The sequence below is a fragment of the Daucus carota genome, chromosome 4, assembly GCF_001625215.2.
Source record: "Daucus carota subsp. sativus chromosome 4, DH1 v3.0, whole genome shotgun sequence".
In the NCBI taxonomy this organism is placed as follows: Eukaryota; Viridiplantae; Streptophyta; class Magnoliopsida; order Apiales; family Apiaceae; genus Daucus; species Daucus carota.
Window position 1 is genome coordinate 21,939,225 of NC_030384.2, and position 24,152 is coordinate 21,963,376.

General features: G+C 38.4%; 1 protein-coding gene across 1 annotated transcript; it reads left to right on the plus strand.

Moving 5' to 3' along the window:
- Positions 1 to 4,493: 4,493 nt before the first annotated feature.
- LOC135152253 (uncharacterized) lies at positions 4,494 to 10,358 on the plus strand. The gene is made up of 3 exons (XM_064092107.1): positions 4,494 to 5,567; positions 9,066 to 9,841; positions 10,280 to 10,358. The coding sequence occupies exons 1-3, from the start codon at positions 4,494 to 4,496 to the stop codon at positions 10,356 to 10,358; spliced, it is 1,929 nt and encodes a 642-aa protein (XP_063948177.1).
- Positions 10,359 to 24,152: the final 13,794 nt, after the last annotated feature.

Here is a 24,152-nt window from a genome sequence, read left to right on the forward strand (position 1 = left end):
ATTTCTGGGCAGAAGCTGTTCAAACAGCTTGTTTCACTCAAAATGCAACACTGATTAATAAGCATGGCAAGACCCCATATGAGATGGTAAAGAAAAAGAAGCCAAATCTGAAGTACTTTCACATATTTGGGTGCAAATGCTTTGTATTGAAGACTCATCCAGAACAGCTTACCAAGTTTGATTTAAAAGCTGATGAAGGCATTTTTGTAGGATATCCTCTGACAACAAAGGCCTTCAGAGTCTATAATCTAAGAACCAAAGTGATCATGGAATCCATACATGTGTCATTTGATGACAAAAGAATTTTGGGCTTAGAAGACATGGATAATCATGAAGAATTGCATTTTGAGAATGAAGGAATATTCTCTGATTCAACAAACTCTGATGAACAGTCAAACTCTGACTGTGAGCAAAATACAGCAAACTCTGGTGAAGACTTACAGGTTCATGATGATGAAGCAATTGTTGAGGGGGAGCATCAGAATGTTTCAGACTCTACCCAAGACTCATCAGAGAATGCTGCCTCAAACTCATCAGAGAATACTGATTCAAACTCTGATAGCACAAATTTAGGGGGAGCTACAGAGAATAATCAACAGAATCAGGAGAGCATGGATCAAGGGGGAGGATCCAATGATGAAAATGGTCAACTTCTACATGCTAGGAAGTGGACAAAATCTCACACACCTGATTTAATAATTGGCAATCCAGAAGCAGGTGTGCAAACAAGGACAGCTACAGCAAATGAGTGTTTACATCATTGCTTTCTGTCACAAACTGAACCTAAGAAAGTGGAGGAAGCTCTTCAAGATGCTGACTGGATTCAAGCAATGCAAGAGGAGCTAAATGAGTTTGAGAGGAACAAAGTATGGACCCTAGTACCAAGACCTAAAGACAGATCCATAGTTGGTACAAAATGGGTGTTCAGAAACAAAACTGACAGTGAGGGTGTCATTACAAGGAATAAAGCAAGGCTTGTGGCAAAAGGGTATTCACAACAGGAAGGTATTGATTATGATGGGACATTTGCTCCAGTTGCAAGATTGGAGGCAATTAGAATCTTTCTGGCCTATGCTGCTCACAAGAGATTCAAGGTATTTCAGATGGATGTCAAAAGTGCTTTTCTAAATGGGAAACTGGATGAGGAGGTATATATTGAACAACCTCCAGGCTTTGTGGTTCCAAAGCATCCAGACTATGTCTACAGATTGGACAAAGCACTTTATGGACTAAAGCAGGCTCCAAGGGCATGGTATGAAACTCTAGCTCAATTTCTTCTTGAAAGTGGATTTACTAGAGGTACCATAGATAAAACCCTATTTTACTTGAATCATGGTAATGATCTGCTTTTAGTTCAAATCTATGTTGATGATATCATTTTTGGTTCCACTAATGCTAAACTCTTTCAAAGATTTGCCAAGCTCATGCAGTCTAGGTACCAAATGAGCATGATGGGAGAACTCAGTTACTTTTTGGGTTTACAAGTTAAACAGACTGAAGATGGGATTTTTATAAATCAAGCCAAGTATACCAGAATTCTTTTGAAGAAGTTTGGTATGCAAGACAGTTCAGCTGCAACTACTCCTATGGCAACAGCAACCAAACTAGACAAAGATACTGGTGCATCAGTGGATATCACAAACTATAGAGGAATGATTGGATCTTTGCTTTATCTGACTGCAAGTAGACCAGACATCATGTATGCCACATGTCTATGTGCAAGATTTCAGGCAGATCCAAGAGAGCCTCATCTGATTGCAGTAAAGAGGATATTCAGATATCTCAAGGGAACCACATCATTGGGATTATGGTATCCTAGAGAATCAGATTTTAGTCTAATTGGATACTCTGATGCAGATTTTGCAGGTTGCAAAATTGACAGGAAAAGCACAAGTGGGAGTTGTCAATTTCTGGGTGGAAGACTAGTTCCTTGGTACAGCAAGAAGCAGAAGTCCATTTCAACATCAACAGCAGAGTCAGAGTATATAGCTGCAGGCAGCTGCTGTGCTCAAATTCTTTGGATGAAGAATCAACTGTTGGACTATGGGTTATCCTTTTCTAAAATTCCTATTTATTGTGATAACCAAAGTGCTATTGCTATGACAGGAAACCCAGTTCAACATTCTCTGACAAAGCACATCAGTATAAGATATCATTTTATAAGGGAGCATGTCGAGGAAGGAACCATTGAACTTCACTTTGTTCCTACTGAACAGCAGCTAGCAGATATATTCACCAAACCACTAAGTGAAGCAACCTTTACTAGGTTGGTGAATGAGCTAGGAATGATATCAGGAACTGAGTAAACATAATGGTCAGATCTTTCAAATTTCAATTGTCAAATTACCATATGTATTGCTCACAAATTTGCCATGATATACTCTGACTGTTAAAATCTGATGACATTCTCTGATGATATACTCTGTGTGCTATACTCTGATATATTCTCTGATCGTCATTCTCTAACGATATTCTCTGATGTTTGTAAACTCTGAATCTTGATTAATGATCTCATTCTTATTTCTCTGAGACAAATAACCTGTGAAGATATTATGAAGCATGATCTGAATTAGTAATCATGAATCTCAGTTAAGTTCCTTAATCTTGATCTCAATTTTGTGCTACTATCTTACACTATATGCATATTGATATCATTGAGACTCTATTACTTCACATATCTTAATTATAAGTGAGACTGACTAATTTGCATTTTCTCTCAGTAAATTAGACAGTGATTATAAACTCTGATGCTATATACATACCCCTGCAAATAAGCATAGTACTCCTTTGAGATCTTAGATGTCTATATGACAGTGACTGGGAAGACCCAAACACTTACTGGTATTAAGTAATTGCCAAGATTTTATAATCTATGGTGACTAGTCACAATCTCTGATTACTGGAGAAATACTGTTGCAAAATAATATTTAAAGGTCGTGATTCATTTACACTGAAAAGCGTCTTTGAAAAAAAAAAAAAAAAGGGGGGGGGTTAGTTTATTTTATATATTCCTCCATCAGAGTATGTCTTTTGTCTATGTCTTGAGAGTTTAAATAAATTATTCTTGTCTACCTTATAATTACGAAATTGTGAAATTCTCTAGTCTCTGATTTAATATGTTAAATCACACACATTATTTCACAAGCACATTATTGAGCTATGGATTTTATGACAAACTCTGATTTTTTGATGAATTTTCTAAAAATTATGTCTTTATTCTGAGGTATTTAGAATTTATTTTCTTTGATTTAAATCTCAGAGTTTAATATTCGAGGGATTTGATCTTGATTTTCTAAACTCTTATACATTTCAGGAGTTCAAATATTCAGAGAATATGAAGGGAGTATTCCAAACGGATGTATTGTTAGTGGGTTTCCATGAAAAACATTTTAATAGGAGAACGTGTAATCAGCATTTATAACTGCACATGTTTTACTGCGCTCATGATTATTACTCTCTTTTCTCCATGCCACTAACTCTCATCTACCAGTTAAAATCTGACAGGTGTCCAAGTGAACAAAGAGCCATGCGTGTACAGCTAAACAAAATCTGAAGAGTTTAACTCATCAGATTTTATTGCTTATTATTCACTTATACACTTAATCTTTACACACACTCTCTTCACAAACTCTTACTCTCTTCTCTCTGAAATTCAAATCTTCTCTCACACACCTTCTCAAACACCTTCCTTCACAAACTCTGTTCTAATGGCCACTACAGCTTTCATCTTTGCAGGTGTGGAATTTGTTACCAATAACCATGCTGCCATTCTAAACACTGCCGACGCTCCAAGGGATTATCATCCCATGCAGCAATTTCTGGCACAGAGTGCCATTGCTACCGCCCTTACCGCTCCTGCCAGACTCTCAGGAAGTCAAATCATCAATTTTTGGAGGACGGGTAAGTATGACAATGGTGGTGAAGATGGATCACCATCAATTGTGTTTTCATATGAAGGGGAGGAGTATTTTGTTACTCCAGCCACAGTCAGAGCAGCATTCAACCTGCCAGAGCTCGACACTGCTTACATCACTAATGGAGATGCAAATCTTAGAACAATGATGACTGATTTGGGCTACAGTGAATCACTCGACAAATTGGGACAATTGAAGCGTCCAGGGCTCAGAAGGGAATGGAGTTTCTTCTTCGACTGCATCACCAGGGCCTTTCAAAAGAAGTCTACAAACTGGGATGCCATACCAATGGACATGCTGCAGATTGGGTATTCTCTGATCTACTCTACTAATTTTGATTTTGGTAGATTAGTTCTTAGAAATATTGGTGAAAGAATGCATGAGAATAGACAAGTCATATATTTCTCAAGATTCTGTCAATTATTGTTTAATGCCACTGTTGGTGAGGTGGAGTTTGATGTTGATGATGAGATCAAGCCATTCAGGCTTCATAAAAGGGTATTCAAGGACCTCATCTCCAAAGATGAGAAGTATCCAATTCAGAGACCCCTTCTCATTCCAGCTCAAGTTAGAGTCAGGATGGATATGCCCCCAGTACAACAACAACAACCACAACCACAACAGCCTCAACCTCCAGTCTCTCCTACAATCCCCAAACAACCCAGATCTTCTGCATCCAGGTCTAAAAGGGCTACAAACTCTGAAGAAAACCCCTCTACTAAGAAGACCAGAACATCTGTTGCTACACAAGTTCTGAAGACAAAGTCTGATAAACCAGCAACCTCTGATGCTGCAAACACTGATCCTGTAAACACTGAAGCTGCTTCTCCTCAAAAGCAGAAAAGGAGGAGACTGGTTGCAGCCTATGATTATGATGATCTTGAACCTGCACATGCAACAAACTCTGAACCTCCTCCTGCAACAAACTCTGATCCTTCCCAGGCCAGTCCTCAAACAAAGACACCAAGATTCAAAAGAAGAGCAAACAAGCCTAAGAGGCTAAGGGTGCCAATCACAGAAATCACAGATTTTACAGTTGAGGAAGAGCAAACACCATCTACCACACTACCAGAATCTTCTCAAGCTCTGATGGTGCTTCCTCTTCAAGCAGTTCCGCTCTCAACTGCTACAGCATCTTCTACTTCATCTGAAGTAGATGAAGAAATTATATGCAAGGAGCAAGCTACAGCTGAAGCTGAGACACCAGTGTCTGATTTTCAAATTCCAGTATCTGATCATGGACCCTCCACTCCAATTCCTCATTCTCCAATGAAAATTCCTGAGGGTGCCATTGTTCATGATACTGCTCCTGAAAATTACAAGTCAGATGCTGTAGTTGAAGAACCTGATAAGGTAGCAGTGGAAGCACTGCAGTCTCTTGCTAAGGCTGGTGGAGAGCCTAGCAAATCAAAAGCTGATGTTCAAGAAAAATCTGTTCAAGAAACTGTTGAGAAAGTTGCTAATCCTGCATCTGATAATGATGAGGATGATGACAGTTCAGATGATGACAATGATAAAAATGATGATGAAGCCCCTTTGTCTCATTTACAACAAAAGTGGGAGTCCACCAGCCAATACAATGCCAGGCTGCAGACTCTGAACACAAACTCTGAGCCACTTCCCAGGGATCTTCAGGTTGATCCACCAACTGAAGTATGGGATAAACTCTGGCTGAGCCACCAGCATTCTCTGGAGCCAACTAAAGCTGAAGAATTCTTATCTATGGCAGAGAATAAAATCACAAACTCTGATGTCATGTCAAGCCTCAAGGCCACAGTTCTTTATCTAAAGACATTTCATCCTGCTCAAGCTCAGACATCTAAGTCTATAGATGGTCTCAGAACAGAGGTAGCTGGTCTCAAGGAAACTCAAACTATGGAGAAGAAAAGGAACCTCATACCTCTGAAAGATGATGTTAAGAAGCTGGTGTCTGTCAATGAATCTCTGGAAAAGAGGATGTCCACCATTGAGTCTACTCAAGAGAAAATGTCCAAACAGCTTGAAGCCATCCAATCTTCACTTTCTCTGATAACTTCAATACTGATTCCTGATGAGGATGATGTCAAAAAGGGGGAGAGAGTAGCAAAAGTCAAATGCAAGTCTACTTCTCAAGCTCTGAAGAGAAAGAAAAATGATGATGATGATGATGTGGATGACTTTACAAAGAACAAAAGATTCCAAGCTGCAACTGGTGGAAGAGGTTTAAACTCTGACAGTTCAAAGTCTAGGCAAAGTTCAAAGACTGCTCCAGTTCCAACACATAATGTCACATCTGGGTCAAAGCAAAGACCAGTGGCTGGATCAGATAAACCTATGACTGATGAAGAACTTGCTAGATTGGTATTTGAACAAGAGAATCCAGAAGCCAAGTTGGATTTGGAGTTGATTGCTGCAGAGGAAGCTGAACTGAAGAAAGAACATGTTGAAGCTATAAACTCTGGAAAAATTCAAAAGCCTGCAAAATCAACTACCAAGCCAAAAGAAAAAGGGATATTGATCAAGGAAGCTACTGTTGCTGATCAGAGTTTACCAGTCAAAAAGATATACTCTGAAGATGAGTATACATCCAAGGGAAAAAGCAAAGTAGATGAACACCTTGAGAAAGGCTGGGATAAGAAGAAGTCTACAACCTCTGACAAAGATCAAGTTGTAAAGGAAAAGAAATCAGAAGCTGCAATCTCTGACAAAGCTCATGTTGCAGAATCACAAAAAGGAAAATTAACCTCTGACATAGCTCAAGTTAATAAGGAAGCAAAGAAAGACACAACCTCTGACAAAGCTCAAGTTGTATTCAAACCAACAACTACTCCATTGGCAGGATTTGCAAAGCCTAGTCTGATGACTGAAATAAACTTTGAAAAGGGCTCAATTCAACCAATCTCTCGTCAAAAAGCAGGAAGAGATAAAGGAGGGCTGGGATCCAAATATGAGAAATTTGATCAGAGTATAGGATCAATGTCAACAGACCCCTCATCTCTCTGTGCTCCCAAGACTGGAGCATTGCAAGAAAAAATGGACAAACTTGATTCAGTCCAGCTGGTGAAGAATGACAGAGGAGATAACATTCTTATCTACTTCATGTCTGATGGAACAGTGTTTAGAGTAATTGAAGCTGATCTCTATGCTAAACACTGTGAGGAATTGAGATATGTCTCACACATATTTCAAGTAAAGAACAAGTCATGTCAACACATCTCCAATCTGCTCAAAGATCAAATCAGAAGAAAGATGGGTATTACAGGAAACAAAAATGCTGGACCTTTCATTCCTAAATACTTTAATCATCAAGGAAAGCTGGTTGAGATGAAGAAAAATTCAGCAAAAATAGTAACAATAGCTGGAATCAGAACTCTTGCATTCAATGAAGAGTCTGATAAAGCTTACAATATCAGGCTGGATAGAGACTTGAAAAGAAACAAGATCTATGATCTCAGAGCTGCAATTTATCAAACTGGAGTTTCAGATCCAGAGCTGAGAGAGATCAAGAGACAGATGATTACAGTACTTGAAGAAGCTGAAAGAGAACTCCTCAGAGGATATCTTAAGACAGCAAATGGTGTCTATGAAGCTAAGGAGTAAAGTATCTGTAAGTTTTAAAAGTTTTCTGTTATATAGTTAAACTCTGTTGCATTTGACTTATCTGTTTTGACATCATCAATTATCTGTTAACTTGCACATAACATATTTATGCACAAGTTGGGGGAGATTGTTAGATATAATTGATGATTACTAATGTTCTTAAAGTTTGTTTTAGAACAGAAGTGATCAGAGTTTAAACTGGAAGCTGATCAGAGTTTGATGAAGCTGATCAGAGTTTAGTAAAGTCTGACCAGAGTTTGATAAAGTCTGATCAGAGTTTACATAGTCAAGACTCGTCAGAGTTTACACGTGGAAAGAGCTCAGAAGCGGATATACTTCAAGGAAGGATAGAAGCGGAGGAGTGATTTGCTGACTATGGAAACTAAACAGAAAACTGGAGCAATCTTTGATTGATAGAATACATAGCTGATTTATAGGATATCAAATCAGAGATTGATTTTGTAATTGTGTCTATATAAACACAGAATAGGGTTACTCTATATGAGTTGAGTTATCGAGTACATTGTTAAGAACCCTAGCAGCTCTTAATGATAATATATATAAATCACTGAGAGAGTTTTTGTAACCATTCAAGCTTTGTGAAGCTTCATCATCATGAACCTGTAAGTCTTCACCAGAGTTTGCTGTATTTTGCTCACAGTCAGAGTTTGACTGTTCATCAGAGTTTGTTGAATCAGAGAATATTCATGCGTGTACAGCTAAACAAAATCTGAAGAGTTTAACTCATCAGATTTTATTGCTTATTATTCACTTATACACTTAATCTTTACACACACTCTCTTCACAAACTCTTACTCTCTTCTCTCTGAAATTCAAATCTTCTCTCACACACCTTCTCAAACACCTTCCTTCACAAACTCTGTTCTAATGGCCACTACAGCTTTCATCTTTGCAGGTGTGGAATTTGTTACCAATAACCATGCTGCCATTCTAAACACTGCCGACGCTCCAAGGGATTATCATCCCATGCAGCAATTTCTGGCACAGAGTGCCATTGCTACCGCCCTTACCGCTCTTGCCAGACTCTCAGGAAGCCAAATCATCAATTTTTGGAGGACGGGTAAGTATGACAATGGTGGTGAAGATGGATCACCATCAATTGTGTTTTCATATGAAGGGGAGGAGTATTTTGTTACTCCAGCCACAGTCAGAGCAGCATTCAACCTGCCAGAGCTCGACACTGCTTACATCACTAATGGAGATGCAAATCTTAGAACAATGATGACTGATTTGGGCTACAGTGAATCACTCGACAAATTGGGACAATTGAAGCGTCCAGGGCTCAGAAGGGAATGGAGTTTCTTCTTCGACTGCATCACCAGGGCCTTTCAAAAGAAGTCTACAAACTGGGATGCCATACCAATGGACATGCTGCAGATTGGGTATTCTCTGATCTACTCTACTAATTTTGATTTTGGTAGATTAGTTCTTAGAAATATTGGTGAAAGAATGCATGAGAATAGACAAGTCATATATTTCTCAAGATTCTGTCAATTATTGTTTAATGCCACTGTTGGTGAGGTGGAGTTTGATGTTGATGATGAGATCAAGCCATTCAGGCTTCATAAAAGGGTATTCAAGGACCTCATCTCCATAGATGAGAAGTATCCAATTCAGAGACCCCTTCTCATTCCAGCTCAAGTTAGAGTCAGGATGGATATGCCCCCAGTACAACAACAACAACCACAACCACAACAGCCTCAACCTCCAGTCTCTCCTACAATCCCCAAACAACCCAGATCTTCTGCATCCAGGTCTAAAAGGGCTACAAACTCTGAAGAAAACCCCTCTACTAAGAAGACCAGAACCTCTGTTGCTACACAAGTTCTGAAGACAAAGTCTGATAAACCAGCAACCTCTGATGCTGCAAACACTGATCCTGTAAACACTGAAGCTGCTTCTCCTCAAAAGCAGAAAAGGAGGAGACTGGTTGCAGCCTATGATTATGATGATCTTGAACCTGCACATGCAACAAACTCTGAACCTCCTCCTGCAACAAACTCTGATCCTTCCCAGGCCAGTCCTCAAACAAAGACACCAAGATTCAAAAGAAGAGCAAACAAGCCTAAGAGGCTAAGGGTGCCAATCACAGAAATCACAGATTTTACAGTTGAGGAAGAGCAAACACCATCTACCACACTACCAGAATCTTCTCAAGCTCTGATGGTGCTTCCTCTTCAAGCAGTTCCGCTCTCAACTGCTACAGCATCTTCTACTTCATCTGAAGTAGATGAAGAAATTATATGCAAGGAGCAAGCTACAGCTGAAGCTGAGACACCAGTGTCTGATTTTCAAATTCCAGTATCTGATCATGGACCCTCTGAAAGGCATATGTTAAGCCTATTTGTATTTAAGAGTATCAACTCAACTCTGATAAGAAAGAAAGTAAATTAGCAAGCACTATTGAAGGAATCCGTACGAAGAACGTCAAGTGATTTATTAAAATCATATGTCTGAAGAATTTCAGGATGCTGCTGCACACCACTGAAAGAAGTTCATTAATATGTTCAAGCCTCAGTGTACAAATAATATTTTGTAGCACGTCCAGAAGTCCAGAAGGTATAAAGTTTTAATACTTTATTTATTCAGAAGATTCCAAACTATTTCTACTTATGAAGAAGAACTACGAAGACAAAGACTCGACGAACAAGCCACTTCTCAAATGTTTAATTGATAAAGAATATTTGATTCAGCTAGATACAGATGAACCAGACAGTACATTTGTGTGTCAGCTACTCAGATTAAATATTCTACATCAACAATAGGTGGTCGTTCAATCAAGACAAAGAATCAGATCTTTTAGAGGAAGTTAAAAGACCTGCTGCTGAAGACTGTGCTCAATAGGATTATTCTTTTAATTTATTCACATCTCAAATAATTATATAAATCATGTAATTTATTTATTAAATTGATTCACACTTGAATTAATTTAATTTATGAATTTATATGATTAATATAATTAAGTGAATAATTATTGAATTAATTTTATTAATTAAAATCAATTTATATTGATTTTGGGCACGGTATGACAATCATATAGATTGTCATACCGCACCTGGTTTGTCATACCGTGTCCCTGGCATGACATAGCTATACATTGTCATACCGAATTTGAATTGGCATGACAATCCCATGCATTGTCATACCGAATTCAATCAGTATGACATTGATATGGATTGTCATACCGAACTCCTGCTGCATGACATAACTTGTGATTGTCATACCGATCCATGACTTAACCAACAAGTCATATGTCATGCTATGGATTGTCATACCGAAATTTGCAGCATGACAATGTCCTGAAATGTCATACCGATTTCCATTTTCAGCATGACATATGCTCACTTTGTCATACTGATCTCTAGTGTAGCATGACATTAGTTCACATTGTCATTCTGATCTTTGTAGCATGGTCATACCAACTTTGTCATACTAGTTCAAGGTGTTGCCTATAAATATGGCTTCAACCTCTTCATTTGTTCATGTTCAAAGCTTTGTAAACTTTCAAGTTGTTTGTAACTTGCTATTCGTTATATCCACAGTTTTCTGTGCTTTGATCACTCGGTTGTTTTATTCACTAAACTAGAATACATCCTGTCGAATTTATTCTACGATTTTTTAGTGAACATTAAAACGAACCATATTAATTATATAACGACTTAAAAATTGTTATATTAATTAATTTAAATCTGATTAACAAGTTAAACTCCGATCAGATTATTCCGCCGCGATTATTTTGTGACGATTGTATTCAACCCCCCCCTTCTACAATCGTATCTGGACCTAACAATTGGCATCAGAGCGGTTGATACCATTTTTCCGTATCAGATCCTATACACACTCTGTGACGTCCAAATATTTTTTATTCGAATTAATTTTATTCCAAAAATTAATTCTGATTTAAAATATTTTTCTTTCAAAAATCCAAATCTCATCCAAACACTATTCACTTCAAATCCTTAAATATGAGTACACAAAAGATCAGTAGCATTAAAATCCCACCGTTCAGCAAAGAACACTTTGGCCTATGGAAGAGGCACATGTTCCTATTCCTCCGCACCGCGAACCGAAAATACATAGGGATTTTGGACAAAGGTGTTACTACTCCGATGAATGTCATATTAGCACACGAAGAGGATGGTGTGTTAATACCTCATCAGATCATTCCGAAAGAACTTTCTGAGTACACAGATGAAGAGAGTGAACAGATGAACCTAGATGACGCTCTTCAACTAATATTGGTGGAATCTCTAGATCCAGTAATGTACAATGCTGTTGTTAATTGTACGAACGCCAAGCAAATCTGGGATACGTTAGAGATTATCAATGAAGGCTCAGAGGAAGTTAGGGAAAACAAGAAAGAGATACTGATGGCTCAGTATGAACAGTTTGGTTCTCATCCCGGTGAAGGGATTTCAGAAGTATTTATCAGACTTAATAATTTGATAAATAATTTAAATCTGAATGGGAAATTCTACGACAAGAAAGAGGTCAATATGAAGTTTCTCTTAACCCTTCCCGAACATCTGGAACACAGAATCACTGCCATCAGGGAAAGCAGAGATCTGAATGAGATTTCTCTGGAAAGACTCTACGGAGTTTTGAAAACTTATGAACTGGAGCAAGTTCAGAGTAAACAGAGATATGGCTGGGGTAAAACACAGAACCATTCGAGAGCTCTAGTTGTTGAGTCACCTATACCGGAAGAAAAGAAGGATGTTGTTGTTCCTTCTAAAACCACTCAGGAGTTTGTTGTACCTGAGATGGGTCAGACTGCTTCTTCCAGTGGTGACGAAGAGTTCTATACAATGGAAGAGCTTGAACAGTTAGAAGATCAATCTCTATCCCTGTTTGCCAAGAAGTTTGGAAACATGAGATTCCGGAAGAACCCTTCCTATAAATACAAACCTACTGTTAGTAAGTTTCAGAAGGGAGGCTATTCATCTTCAACAAGCAAAGGAGGATACAAGACTGGGATGGTGGACAGAAGTAAATTTAAATGTTTCAACTGTGGTGAACCTGGACACTTTGCAACTGAGTGCAAGCAGCCCAAGGTTCAAGGAAAGAGAAAGGATTCGTATGATGAGCTGAAGCAGAAGTATGATGCACTGGTTAGAAAGCATCATGGTACTTCTGGAAGTCAAAGCTTCAAGAGCAAATCATATCTAGCAGAAGGGAAAAGCTGGGATGATACAGATAGTGATGAAGAAGAGCAGATTGGGAATGTTGCTTTCATGGCTAATGCTGGATCATCTTCACCTCCTCCTGCTGGAAGCTTTCAGGTAGATCCTACATGCCCTAAACTTTTTATGCAATTAGGACTCGAAAGAGATGATGCTATTAAAAGGTTGAAAGCTGCCAATCTTAAAATTGATACTTTAGTCTTAGATATTCATGCTTATAAAATGAATGAGATGAAAGTATTAAAACCTAAAATAGAACAATTGACTATGGATTTAGGATTTCAATGTGCTAAAGTCAAAGTTCTAGAGAAAGGTGAGATTGCGTTAAGACTTCAGCTAGACGAAGAGAAAGTGAAATGTAAAGCCTTTAAGGACGCCTCCATGATAGTCAAAGAACTTAATGATAAACAAGAGATCAAGAGAACTGTTGGAATAGGCTTTGACTATAACAAATCTGTAGGTAAGGCTAGTAACATTACTCCCTTTAAGAAGAGTGCAAAGGAGAGAGGAATTCCTTTTGTTTTGAAAGATTCCCCTCAACCTTTGTTTAAGGCCTCAGAAGCTGAACCTCTGTTAGAAACTCCTGTTGTCATTAAATATGAACTCAAACAGGAAGACCTTAAAATGAAAGAGAGTAATGAGAAGAAAGATGAGATCCCGACATCACTAAAACCAATCAAAGTGAAAGGCAATGTTAGGTTGCCTAAAGCTGGTTTAGGTGTTAACTCTGAGAGAACTAATTTCAACAAGCCTAATAGTTTTGTGAATAGTAAGAACAAGAACAATAGATGTCATTCTACTGAGAACTTTAAATCTGTTAACAAGGTTAGAGTAGAATCTATTGATGTTCCTACTACTATGACTGATATGCCTGTTGCTCCTGTTTTTGATGCATGTCATAAATGCTGTGGTGTTGATAACTGTATGCTTTGTGCTTTCAATACTATGTCTGCTTATTTTAGAAATTTGCATGCTAAAAATGAAAACACATCACCTAGACAACACACAAACAATAAGCATGCTAGATCAAAGACTGCTAGTCCTTCTTATGTTAGAAAGGAGACTTATGTTCCAAAGCCTAAAACCAAGGTTTATAAGGCTGTTGTTAAGGAAGTAAGTTCAGTCAAGAGTGAACCAAGTATCAGTCCAAGGGGCTCTGTTGTTACACCTGATAGAAATCAGTTCTTTAAGTTTGCTGGACCCAATCAAGTGTGGGTCCCAAAGAATGTTTAATCAAGTATGTCTTTTGCAGGGTGCCAGTGGATTTGTTCGTGTTACCTGGGTGCTTGACAGTGGAGCGTCAATGCACATGACTGGCAATAAATCCCTGCTGGAAGACATAAGAGAAGGAGCTGGCCCTACAGTCAGTTTTGCTGATAATAGCAAAGGTCGTACTGTGGGATATGGCAAGTACAAAATTGGAAGGATCATCATAGAAGATATTGCTATAGTTGAAGGACTTCAACATAATCTCCTGAGTGTCAGTCAGTTTTGTGACAAAGGATATTATGTTCATTTTGAAAAGGAGATATGTATCATCAAACATATCAAGGATAAGCGTCCTTCACTATGTGGCATTAGGAAGGGCAATATATTTGTAGCTGATTTATCTTCAGGACCAGGAAACGAAGTTCACTGTTTCTACGCCAAAGCGTCGGCTGAAGATAGTTGGTTATGGCATAAGAAGCTCTCACACCTCAACTTCAAAACCATGAACTCTGTAGTCAAGAGAGATCTAGTGAGAGGTTTGCCTTCCCTGGAATTCTCAACTGATGATCTTTGTGAAGCTTGTCAGAAAGGAAAAGCGAAGAGAGCATCTCACAAAGGCAAAACCATCAATACCATTACAGATCCACTTCATTTGTTGCATATGGATCTGTTTGGCCCTGTGAATGTTGCATCCATTGATGGAGGAAGATATGCCTTGGTTATTGTGGATGACTTCTCAAAATTTACTTGGGTTTACTTCCTGGCTTCTAAGGATGAAACCCCGTTGACAGTGATTGATCATATAAAGTTAGTTGAATTGGATAAAGGTGTGCCAGTCAAAGCTGTAAGGTCAGACAATGGCACAGAATTCAAGAATCAAACTCTAATCAACTTTTATTCTGAAAAGGGAATTAGAAGGCAGTATTCAGCACCAAGGACTCCACAACAGAATGGAGTCGTCGAAAGAAAGAATCGTACATTGATTGAAGCTGCACGGACTATGATTGCTGAAGCGAAGCTTCCTCTGTACTTTTGGGCTGAAGCTGTGTCTACTGCCTGCTATACCCAGAATAGAACTTTGATCAATAAGGATCATATGAAAACTCCATTTCATCTGTATAACAACAAGAAACCTTATGTCAAACATCTTCATGTCTTTGGAGCCAAGTGTTATGTTCTCAAGGATGGAGAAGAGAACTTGAACAAGTTTGAACCAAAGGCATCTGAAGCAATTTTTGTTGGATATACTAATAATGCTTATAGAGTTTTTGTAATTGATACTCTGTCAGTGAAAGTTAGTGTCAATGTTACATTTGATGACACTAAACTTCCAAGTATACAATCTGCTGATCCATCTGAATCTCTGAAGTTTGATAACTATCCAGATTCTGATTCAGATGATGATGTGCCACCTGAGGTTGCAACAGGTGATGACAACAATGATAATGATCCAGGCAATGGTGGAGGAAATGGCAATAATGCTGGAGATTCCACTGATGCTAGTGGTGGATCATCAAGTCAACCTGGCAACAACTCAGGGGGAGCTGGTGGATCAACTAGTCATACACATCAGCCTAATGATAATACAGCTGAATCATCAAGGACACAACTTCCAAGGGAAAGGATTTGGAGCAGAGATCATCCCTTTGATCTGATTATTGGTGATCCTGATGTTGGTGTAAGGACTAGAAGTGCTACGACAAATGAATGTCTATTCTCTGGTTTTCTATCACAATTAGAACCAAAGAAAGTTGATGAAGCACTTGCTGATCCTGATTGGGTTCTTGCCATGCAAGAAGAACTCAATCAATTTGAGAGACAAGAAGTCTGGGCCCTGGTTCCAAGACCAAAAGGAAAGTCTACAATTGGATCTAGATGGGTCTTCCGTAACAAGTTAGATGGTGATGGCATTGTTGTAAGAAACAAAGCCAGATTGGTTGCAAAAGGTTATTCTCAGGAAGAAGGAATTGATTACGATGAAACCTATGCTCCAGTTGCTCGTCTTGAAGCCATCAGAATATTTCTTGCATTTGCTGCACATTCCAACTTCAAGGTTTATCAGATGGATGTGAAAAGTGCATTTCTGAATGGAAAGCTAGAAGAAGAAGTATATCTGGAACAGCCCCCTGGCTTTGAAAATCCAGAATTTGCTGATTTTGTGTACTTCTTATTCAAAGCTGTCTATGGGCTCAAGCAGTCACCAAGAACATGGTATGACACCCTCTCTGAATTTTTAATTGAAAATAAATTTACTAGAGGTGTCATAGACAAAACTCTCTTTTACAAATTGCATGATAATGATATGATATTTGTTCAAATATATGTTGATGATATTATATTTGGCTCTACTAACGATAACTTGTGCAAGAAGTTTGCTAAGTTAATGCAGAGTAATTATGAGATGAGTATGATGGGTGAACTATCCTACTTCCTTGGTCTTCAAGTAAGCCAAAAGGAAGATGGAATATTCATTTGCCAGTCAAAGTATGTCAGAGATCTTCTAAGGAAGTACAATCTAGAAGACTCTTCTCCGGCAAAGACACCCATGGCCACTGCCACAAAGCTTGACCAGGATAAATCTGGTAAGAAAGTTGATATTACAAGCTATCGAGGTATGATTGGCTCATTACTGTATCTTACTGCAAGTAGACCAGATATCATGTTTGCAACATGTTTATGTGCTAGGTTTCAGGCTGATCCTAAGGAATCACATCTTATAGCCGTCAAAAGAATCTTTAGATATCTTAAGGGTACACCTGGTTTAGGTATTTGGTACCCTAAGAATACTGGTTTTGACTTAACCGGCTATACAGATTCTGATTATGCAGGTTGCAGGATTGATAGAAAGAGTACGTCTGGAAGCTGTCAATTTCTAGGACGTCGATTGGTTTCCTGGTACAGCAAGAAGCAACACTCTGTGTCCACTTCTACTGCTGAAGCTGAGTACATTGCTGCTGGCAGTTGCTGTGCTCAGATTCTCTGGATCAGGAATCAATTAAATGATTATGGTATTTCTGTCGACAAAATTCCTATATTTTGTGACAACACCAGTGCCATAGCCATTTCAAACAATCCAGTGCAACACTCCAGAACCAAGCACATAGATATCAGGTATCATTTCATTAGAGAACATGTCATGAATGGTACTGTGGTATTACATTTTGTACCCACAGCTGATCAGATTGCTGACATCTTCACTAAACCACTTGATGAATCCACTTTCTCTAAGTTGGTTTGTGAGCTAGGGATGTTAAATATGCCATGATTCTCTTTGTATATTTTATATATTTGTTTTATATATTATTATACATTTTTGTGAATTTTCTGTGTAATTATATGTATTTTATTAGATTTTATATAATTGTTTGTAAATTATCTGACAATTTTCTGTGTAATTATGCATGTTCATATATGTCTCTGTTAATTTTCTAAGTGCTGCACACTCCCCTGTATTATTTTTCAAGCATTTAGATAATTATTTGTGTCTATTTTGTATTTTTCAAAATTAATTAAGCATAAATATTAGTTTTTAAGTTAATTCATTTTTATGAATTAAAGTTAAATTCATAAATATTTATATTTAATTAAAGTTGAATTTTACAAAATATTTGTGTAATTTATAATATATTATATGTAGTAGATTTTTGATTTTATGTGTAACAAGTTTTATTTCAAAAGAAAATCAAAAATCATAATATTTGTATATATATTTCTGTTTTTAATTTTATTTAACTCGGCATGACAATCTAAAAGATTGTCATACCGAGTCTGTATTCCGAGTTTAGTTTATTCGGTATGACAATCGTAGTTTGTCATACAAGTTTCATTGAAACCTCGGTATGACAAACGAAGCAATTGTCATACCAAGTTCTGACTCCACCTACCACAGTCGTTTTAAAACTCGGTATGACAATTGAAGCCATTGTCATACCGACTTTTAAAACCCGTATGACATCTTTATACATTGTCATACTAGTCGTTTTAAAACTCGGTATGACAATCGAAGCGATTGTCATACCGACTTTTAAAACCCGTATGACATACTTAAACATTGTCATACAACTGTACACTTCATCTTCACCAATCGCCTCACACACTGACATATACACACACTTTTCTCCGATCGGTTTTCAAGTTTTAACCTCAAAACTTGCTGGTTACTGATTTACAAGTGTAAAAACTTGCTGGTTACTCACTTAAATCACGATTAAAGTCGAATTGCTGCCGGATTTTTGAGTTTTTGAAACCTTCTTCGACCGAGTCACTGAGTTTGCCCGAGTTGCCCCGTTTCTGACCGAGTTTGATCGATTTTGTACCGATTCCGTGGCCCTATGACCGTGCATTATCAGTATTAATCGATTTACACTTGTTTGGATTCGACTGAGTTTGAAACCCTAACATTGAGTTCGAATTTTGGGGGTTTTTGATAAAGTTAAGGGCTCGTTTGGCTAAGTGAAGCATTTTAAGACTTAGTTGGATTTTGTGAATTGAAATTGGCTATTTACAAGTTAATTAATTTTTAATTCGAGTTTAATCTTTTAATTCGAATTATTAATTAATTGATTAATTGTTAATTAATTATTAATTGAAATTTGCGAGATATTTGAGAATTAACTTTTTATTTGAAAAATTCTCGCTTAATTCAATTCTTAATTATAAAAATGGCTGGCCAATTTGTGATCGGGGAGACGAACTACAACGGGTACTTAGACCCTGATATCAGTTTAGTGAGATTCCGACCGTTGGTGAGATTCCTGAATAGTCAAAGTTTAGTCAGCACGGCGATCACCGCTCATGCTGATTTACAGATTCGACCACTCCAAGACTTTTACTCCTCTGCCATCAACACTACATTGCTGGAAAGCTTCCGAGTCTCGGGAAATATTGGTGGTGGACGAAGTATCACCATATCTGTGGATGATGTGAATAGGATTCTTGGATTTCCACGAGACAACTTTGCTGAGATTCCTACAGATGCTGAGATTATCCAGTTCTTTCAGACCATTCACTATCAAGGAGAGATTCACCTGCCGAGAATGCTGAAAGGGAATCTTAAACCTGAGTGGGACTTGTTCTTCGACACGCTGGCAAAAGTCTTTTCACCTACCACTCGAAGCAACTACAACATCATATCTTCCCTTCTTCAGATCATTGGGTTCTGTATTGTTTACAATCGACGAATCAACTTTGGCAAGTTGCTTCTTCAGTCGATTTTAAAGAAGTTGGGACCACTCAGCAGCCGATCAGTTGCACAGAATCCCAAAGTGGTGTGCTTTTTCCCTCGGTTCTTAATGCTCTTTCTGAATGATAAGATGACAGACGCGGAAAAGAACTCTTATTTCAATTCTCCAATTGCACCAACTCTCCGTGTCTGTACCAAACTGATGAAATCTCTGACCAACAAGAGAAAGCATGAAAATGTACCCCTGATCGTAACTCCATACTTGTTGGAACAGTTCAATGCTCAACAACAACTGCATCAGTTTCAAGTGGCTCAGGAACAGCAACAGCAACAACCTCAACCACAACCAGAACACCTACAACCTGAACCACACCAATCACCACATCATTCCCCTCTACATCAAACACACACAGTTGAAGACGAACGTCAGGAATACTACTTCTTCGAAACTCAACCGTCTTCATCTGAACCACTACCGCGACCACAACACACCCACTTTTACCCACAAACACAATCAACCTCACAACCATTACCTGCTGACTCTACCTCAAATCCAGAGTTGCAGTCCTTTCGAAAGGACCTACAGGTAGCTCAGGTACTTTCTGACTTCTCTTCTAACTTTAATATTGATATGTCAGATTATGTTTGTGACCTTGATTTTGTTTTCCAGCCTACCAGCAATGAACCTGACAACACACAGGTTCATAACCTAGCTGAAGATTCTCTTCAACAAATATTCGTTTCTCCAAACACATCAACCAACACTTCAATGCAACCTGTTCGTAAAGTTGCGAGGAAACGGAGTTCGAGTAGTTTATTGAGTCAACCCGCAGCTCTGTCTTCCATTAAGAAGCCAAGGTTGGAAGCCCTGGAGACATCTGCAGCCTCATCCTTGCCTTCCCAAAAAGGCTTGGACTTGGAACAGGCAATGAAACAGTCTCTGGACTCATTCTCTCAACAGAATGATGCCATTGAAGTTGACCGTCCTGCCACGGTACCCTGTACAGAGTCAAGCACTGCGCTAGCACTCACGCTAGTGCAAGACCAAACAGATACACAGGTTACTATGTTTACTGATTGCACAGATTTTCAAAATCCAATTAGTATGTATGAAAACTTTTCTGATCGCACTTTCTTTGATGATCAGGAGGAACTTGGCAGCTTGCAAGTAAATCTGCCCTCGCAGGCATTCGGAGGACAATTTGTTCCTCCACTACCTTTGAACCCATCTCAGGGGACATTGGTAGTTTACACAGGTACAGCTGGAAGAGTGAATACTATGAGTGAAGAAAGGCAAACACCGAGCGATACACATGCACGTGAGGCTAGTGAAACAGCTTTGAGTGTACGTGAGGTGAGTGCACACACTGACCCGGCTCTGTTTGAGGAACAAATGTCTAAGCTTAGAGCTGAATTAGCCCGAATGATTGCTGAAAATGAGAGGCTAAAGGGTGCACAGTTGGTGACCCTAGAGAAGAAAGCTGATGAAAGGCCATCCAGTTCTTCCAGGGATGAGCTTAAAGGAGAAATTCATGAGTTGACTGTCGAGATGAGATCTAATCATGCACTGTATATGTCAAAATTTGATGATATCGACAGGAAACTGGATCAACTCCTCAGGAACTCAAAGTCAGATGCTGATACCTCCAGAGAGGATCCCTCAACTAAGGGGGAGAATAGAAGAGATAGAGGAGGAGATGGAGACAAAGGTGACAGGGGCAATAGTTCGAATCAAAGTAACAAAGGGAATACTTCTGAATCTGCTCCTGACAATTCTGGAAAGTCTAAGGGCGAAGAGCCGGCACATCAATCTGAGAATGTCTTTGATTCTGATAACTATGATGATTTTCCACAAGACATGGATGATGATGACGTCTTCGATGCTACCTACCGTCAAGCAGACGAAGAAGGCAAATTTGAGGAGAGCTATCTGTTTCAGGATGAAGAACCTGTTGACCCTGAACATGAAGAGAATGTCCGGAAGTTTAAAGCTGAGAATGAAGCTAGGAAGCGTAAGCTTCGTGATTACCAGAAACTTCTAGAGGACAAGTTGATAACTGAAGAGCAAATCAAGATAGAGAAGCAGAAAATCTATGATGCTGCGTGCAAGCAGAAGAATCTTGATATAAAAAGGAAAGTTGGAAAAAGCTGGGACATAGCAAAGAGGATTTTCAATGGACCTCAAAGGGAGCCTTTCAATGACAGAAAGTTTTTATCTCTGATCTACGATCTTCGAGAGGTAAACCCTGACGAGGATATCTTTATGCATGCCTTCGCTTTAGAAATTGATTATTTGACTGTGGGAGTCAATAACTTGCTAGAACAGTGGGAGCTGATTGTATATACACGGAGAAATGGTTCATTTAGATTATCTGTTGAATTTCTTAAATCATTCTCTGTGTCTGAGCTTTGGGTACTTCGCAATAAGGTAAAGCGATGCTCCAACCTGAACGAACTCCTTCGTGATAAGCTGTTGGATTGTGCTGTCTTCAACAGTCCACAGGTTGTCAAAAATCCATACAGTATAAAGTTCATTCACAAGGAGCTCTTATGCACTGTCAATCTAAATGAGGAGGCTTTACCTAAGTATCCTGCTAAGCGACTGGCTCTAGCATCCACTCTACTACGAACCAAGGGCTTCGCTTCTAAAGCCAAGTCTGATGCTGATGATGTGATTCTTGCTTACTGCACCCGAAGGAATATTTCTCAATATTTCCGGAGGATGAAGAATGTTACAAAGGCTCAGCCATCAGACTTCCGGGAAGACCCTGTAGAGATGGAGGTGTTACATCAACTGGCTCTGGCACGAGAACGTAAGAAGCGTGGTGAGTCCACTACATCAGAAGTGCCATCCAGAGAAGAACCGTCAACTCCTGTCCTTCACAGTTCAGATACCGAAGAAGGAGAAGTTGATCTTTAGATTTGTTAAGGAATTTGTAGTATATGTTCAGTAAGAACATCCTTATGTAATCTAATGTACTTGTTTGAATTCTGGTGAATGTTTAATGAAATACCAGAAACTTTTTGCTATTTACAATTCATGTTTAATCCTTTGTCTTATCAGTTAGTTGAGTTATCCTCTCGATAATTTGCATGTTATGTTAACAAACAAATAGGGGGAGATTGAAAGGCATATGTTAAGCCTATTTGTATTTAAGAGTATCAACTCAACTCTGATAAGAAAGAAAGTAAATTAGCAAGCACTATTGAAGGAATCCGTACGAAGAACGTCAAGTGATTTATTAAAATCATATGTCTGAAGAATTTCAGGATGCTGCTGCACACCACTGAAAGAAGTTCATTAATATGTTCAAGGCTCAGTGTACAAATAATATTTTGTAGCACGTCCAGAAGTCCAGAAGGTATAAAGTTTTAATACTTTATTTATTCAGAAGATTCCAAACTATTTCTACTTATGAAGAAGAACTACGAAGACAAAGACTCGACGAACAAGCCACTTCTCAAATGTTTAATTGATAAAGAATATTTGATTCAGCTAGATACAGATGAACCAGACAGTACATTTGTGTGTCAGCTACTCAGATTAAATATTCTACATCAACAATAGGTGGTCGTTCAATCAAGACAAAGAATCAGATCTTTTAGAGGAAGTTAAAAGACCTGCTGCTGAAGACTGTGCTCAATAGGATTATTCTTTTAATTTATTCACATCTCAAATAATTATATAAATCATGTAATTTATTTATTAAATTGATTCACACTTGAATTAATTTAATTTATGAATTTATATGATTAATATAATTAAGTGAATAATTATTGAATTAATTTTATTAATTAAAATCAATTTATATTGATTTTGGGCACGGTATGACAATCATATAGATTGTCATACCGCACCTGGTTTGTCATACCGTGTCCCTGGCATGACATAGCTATACATTGTCATACCGAATTTGAATTGGCATGACAATCCCATGCATTGTCATACCGAATTCAATCAGTATGACATTGATATGGATTGTCATACCGAACTCCTGCTGCATGACATAACTTGTGATTGTCATACCGATCCATGACTTAACCAACAAGTCATATGTCATGCTATGGATTGTCATACCGAAATTTGCAGCATGACAATGTCCTGAAATGTCATACCGATTTCCATTTTCAGCATGACATATGCTCACTTTGTCATACTGATCTCTAGTGTAGCATGACATTAGTTCACATTGTCATTCTGATCTTTGTAGCATGGTCATACCAACTTTGTCATACTAGTTCAAGGTGTTGCCTATAAATATGGCTTCAACCTCTTCATTTGTTCATGTTCAAAGCTTTGTAAACTTTCAAGTTGTTTGTAACTTGCTATTCGTTATATCCACAGTTTTCTGTGCTTTGATCACTCGGTTGTTTTATTCACTAAACTAGAATACATCCTGTCGAATTTATTCTACGATTTTTTAGTGAACATTAAAACGAACCATATTAATTATATAACGACTTAAAAATTGTTATATTAATTAATTTAAATCTGATTAACAAGTTAAACTCCGATCAGATTATTCCGCCGCGATTATTTTGTGACGATTGTATTCAACCCCCCCCTTCTACAATCGTATCTGGACCTAACACCCTCCACTCCAATTCCTCATTCTCCAATGAAAATTCCTGAGGGTGCCATTGTTCATGATACTGCTCCTGAAAATTACAAGTCAGATGCTGTAGTTGAAGAACCTGATAAGGTAGCAGTGGAAGCACTGCAGTCTCTTGCTGATGTTCAAGAAAAATCTGTTCAAGAAACTGTTGAGAAAGTTGCTAATCCTGCATCTGATAATGATGAGGATGATGACAGTTCAGATGATGACAATGATAAAAATGATGATGAAGCCCCTTTGTCTCATTTACAACAAAAGTGGGAGTCCACCAGCCAATACAATGCCAGGCTGCAGACTCTGAACACAAACTCTGAGCCACTTCCCAGGGATCTTCAGGTTGATCCACCAACTGAAGTATGGGATAAACTCTGGCTGAGCCACCAGCATTCTCTGGAGCCAACTAAAGCTGAAGAATTCTTATCTATGGCAGAGAATAAAATCACAAACT

Excerpts from the sequence above, each read along its gene's own strand:
- LOC135152253 (XM_064092107.1), top strand. The coding sequence starts at position 4,494 with ATGGATATGCCCCCAGTACAACAACAACAACCACAACCACAACAGCCT. Across the intron at positions 5,568-9,065 it reads AGGTTGATCCACCAACTGAA|CCATTCAGGCTTCATAAAAG; the intron begins GTATGGGATAAA and ends GATGAGATCAAG. Across the intron at positions 9,842-10,279 it reads GATCATGGACCCTCTGAAAG|GTGGTCGTTCAATCAAGACA; the intron begins GCATATGTTAAG and ends CATCAACAATAG.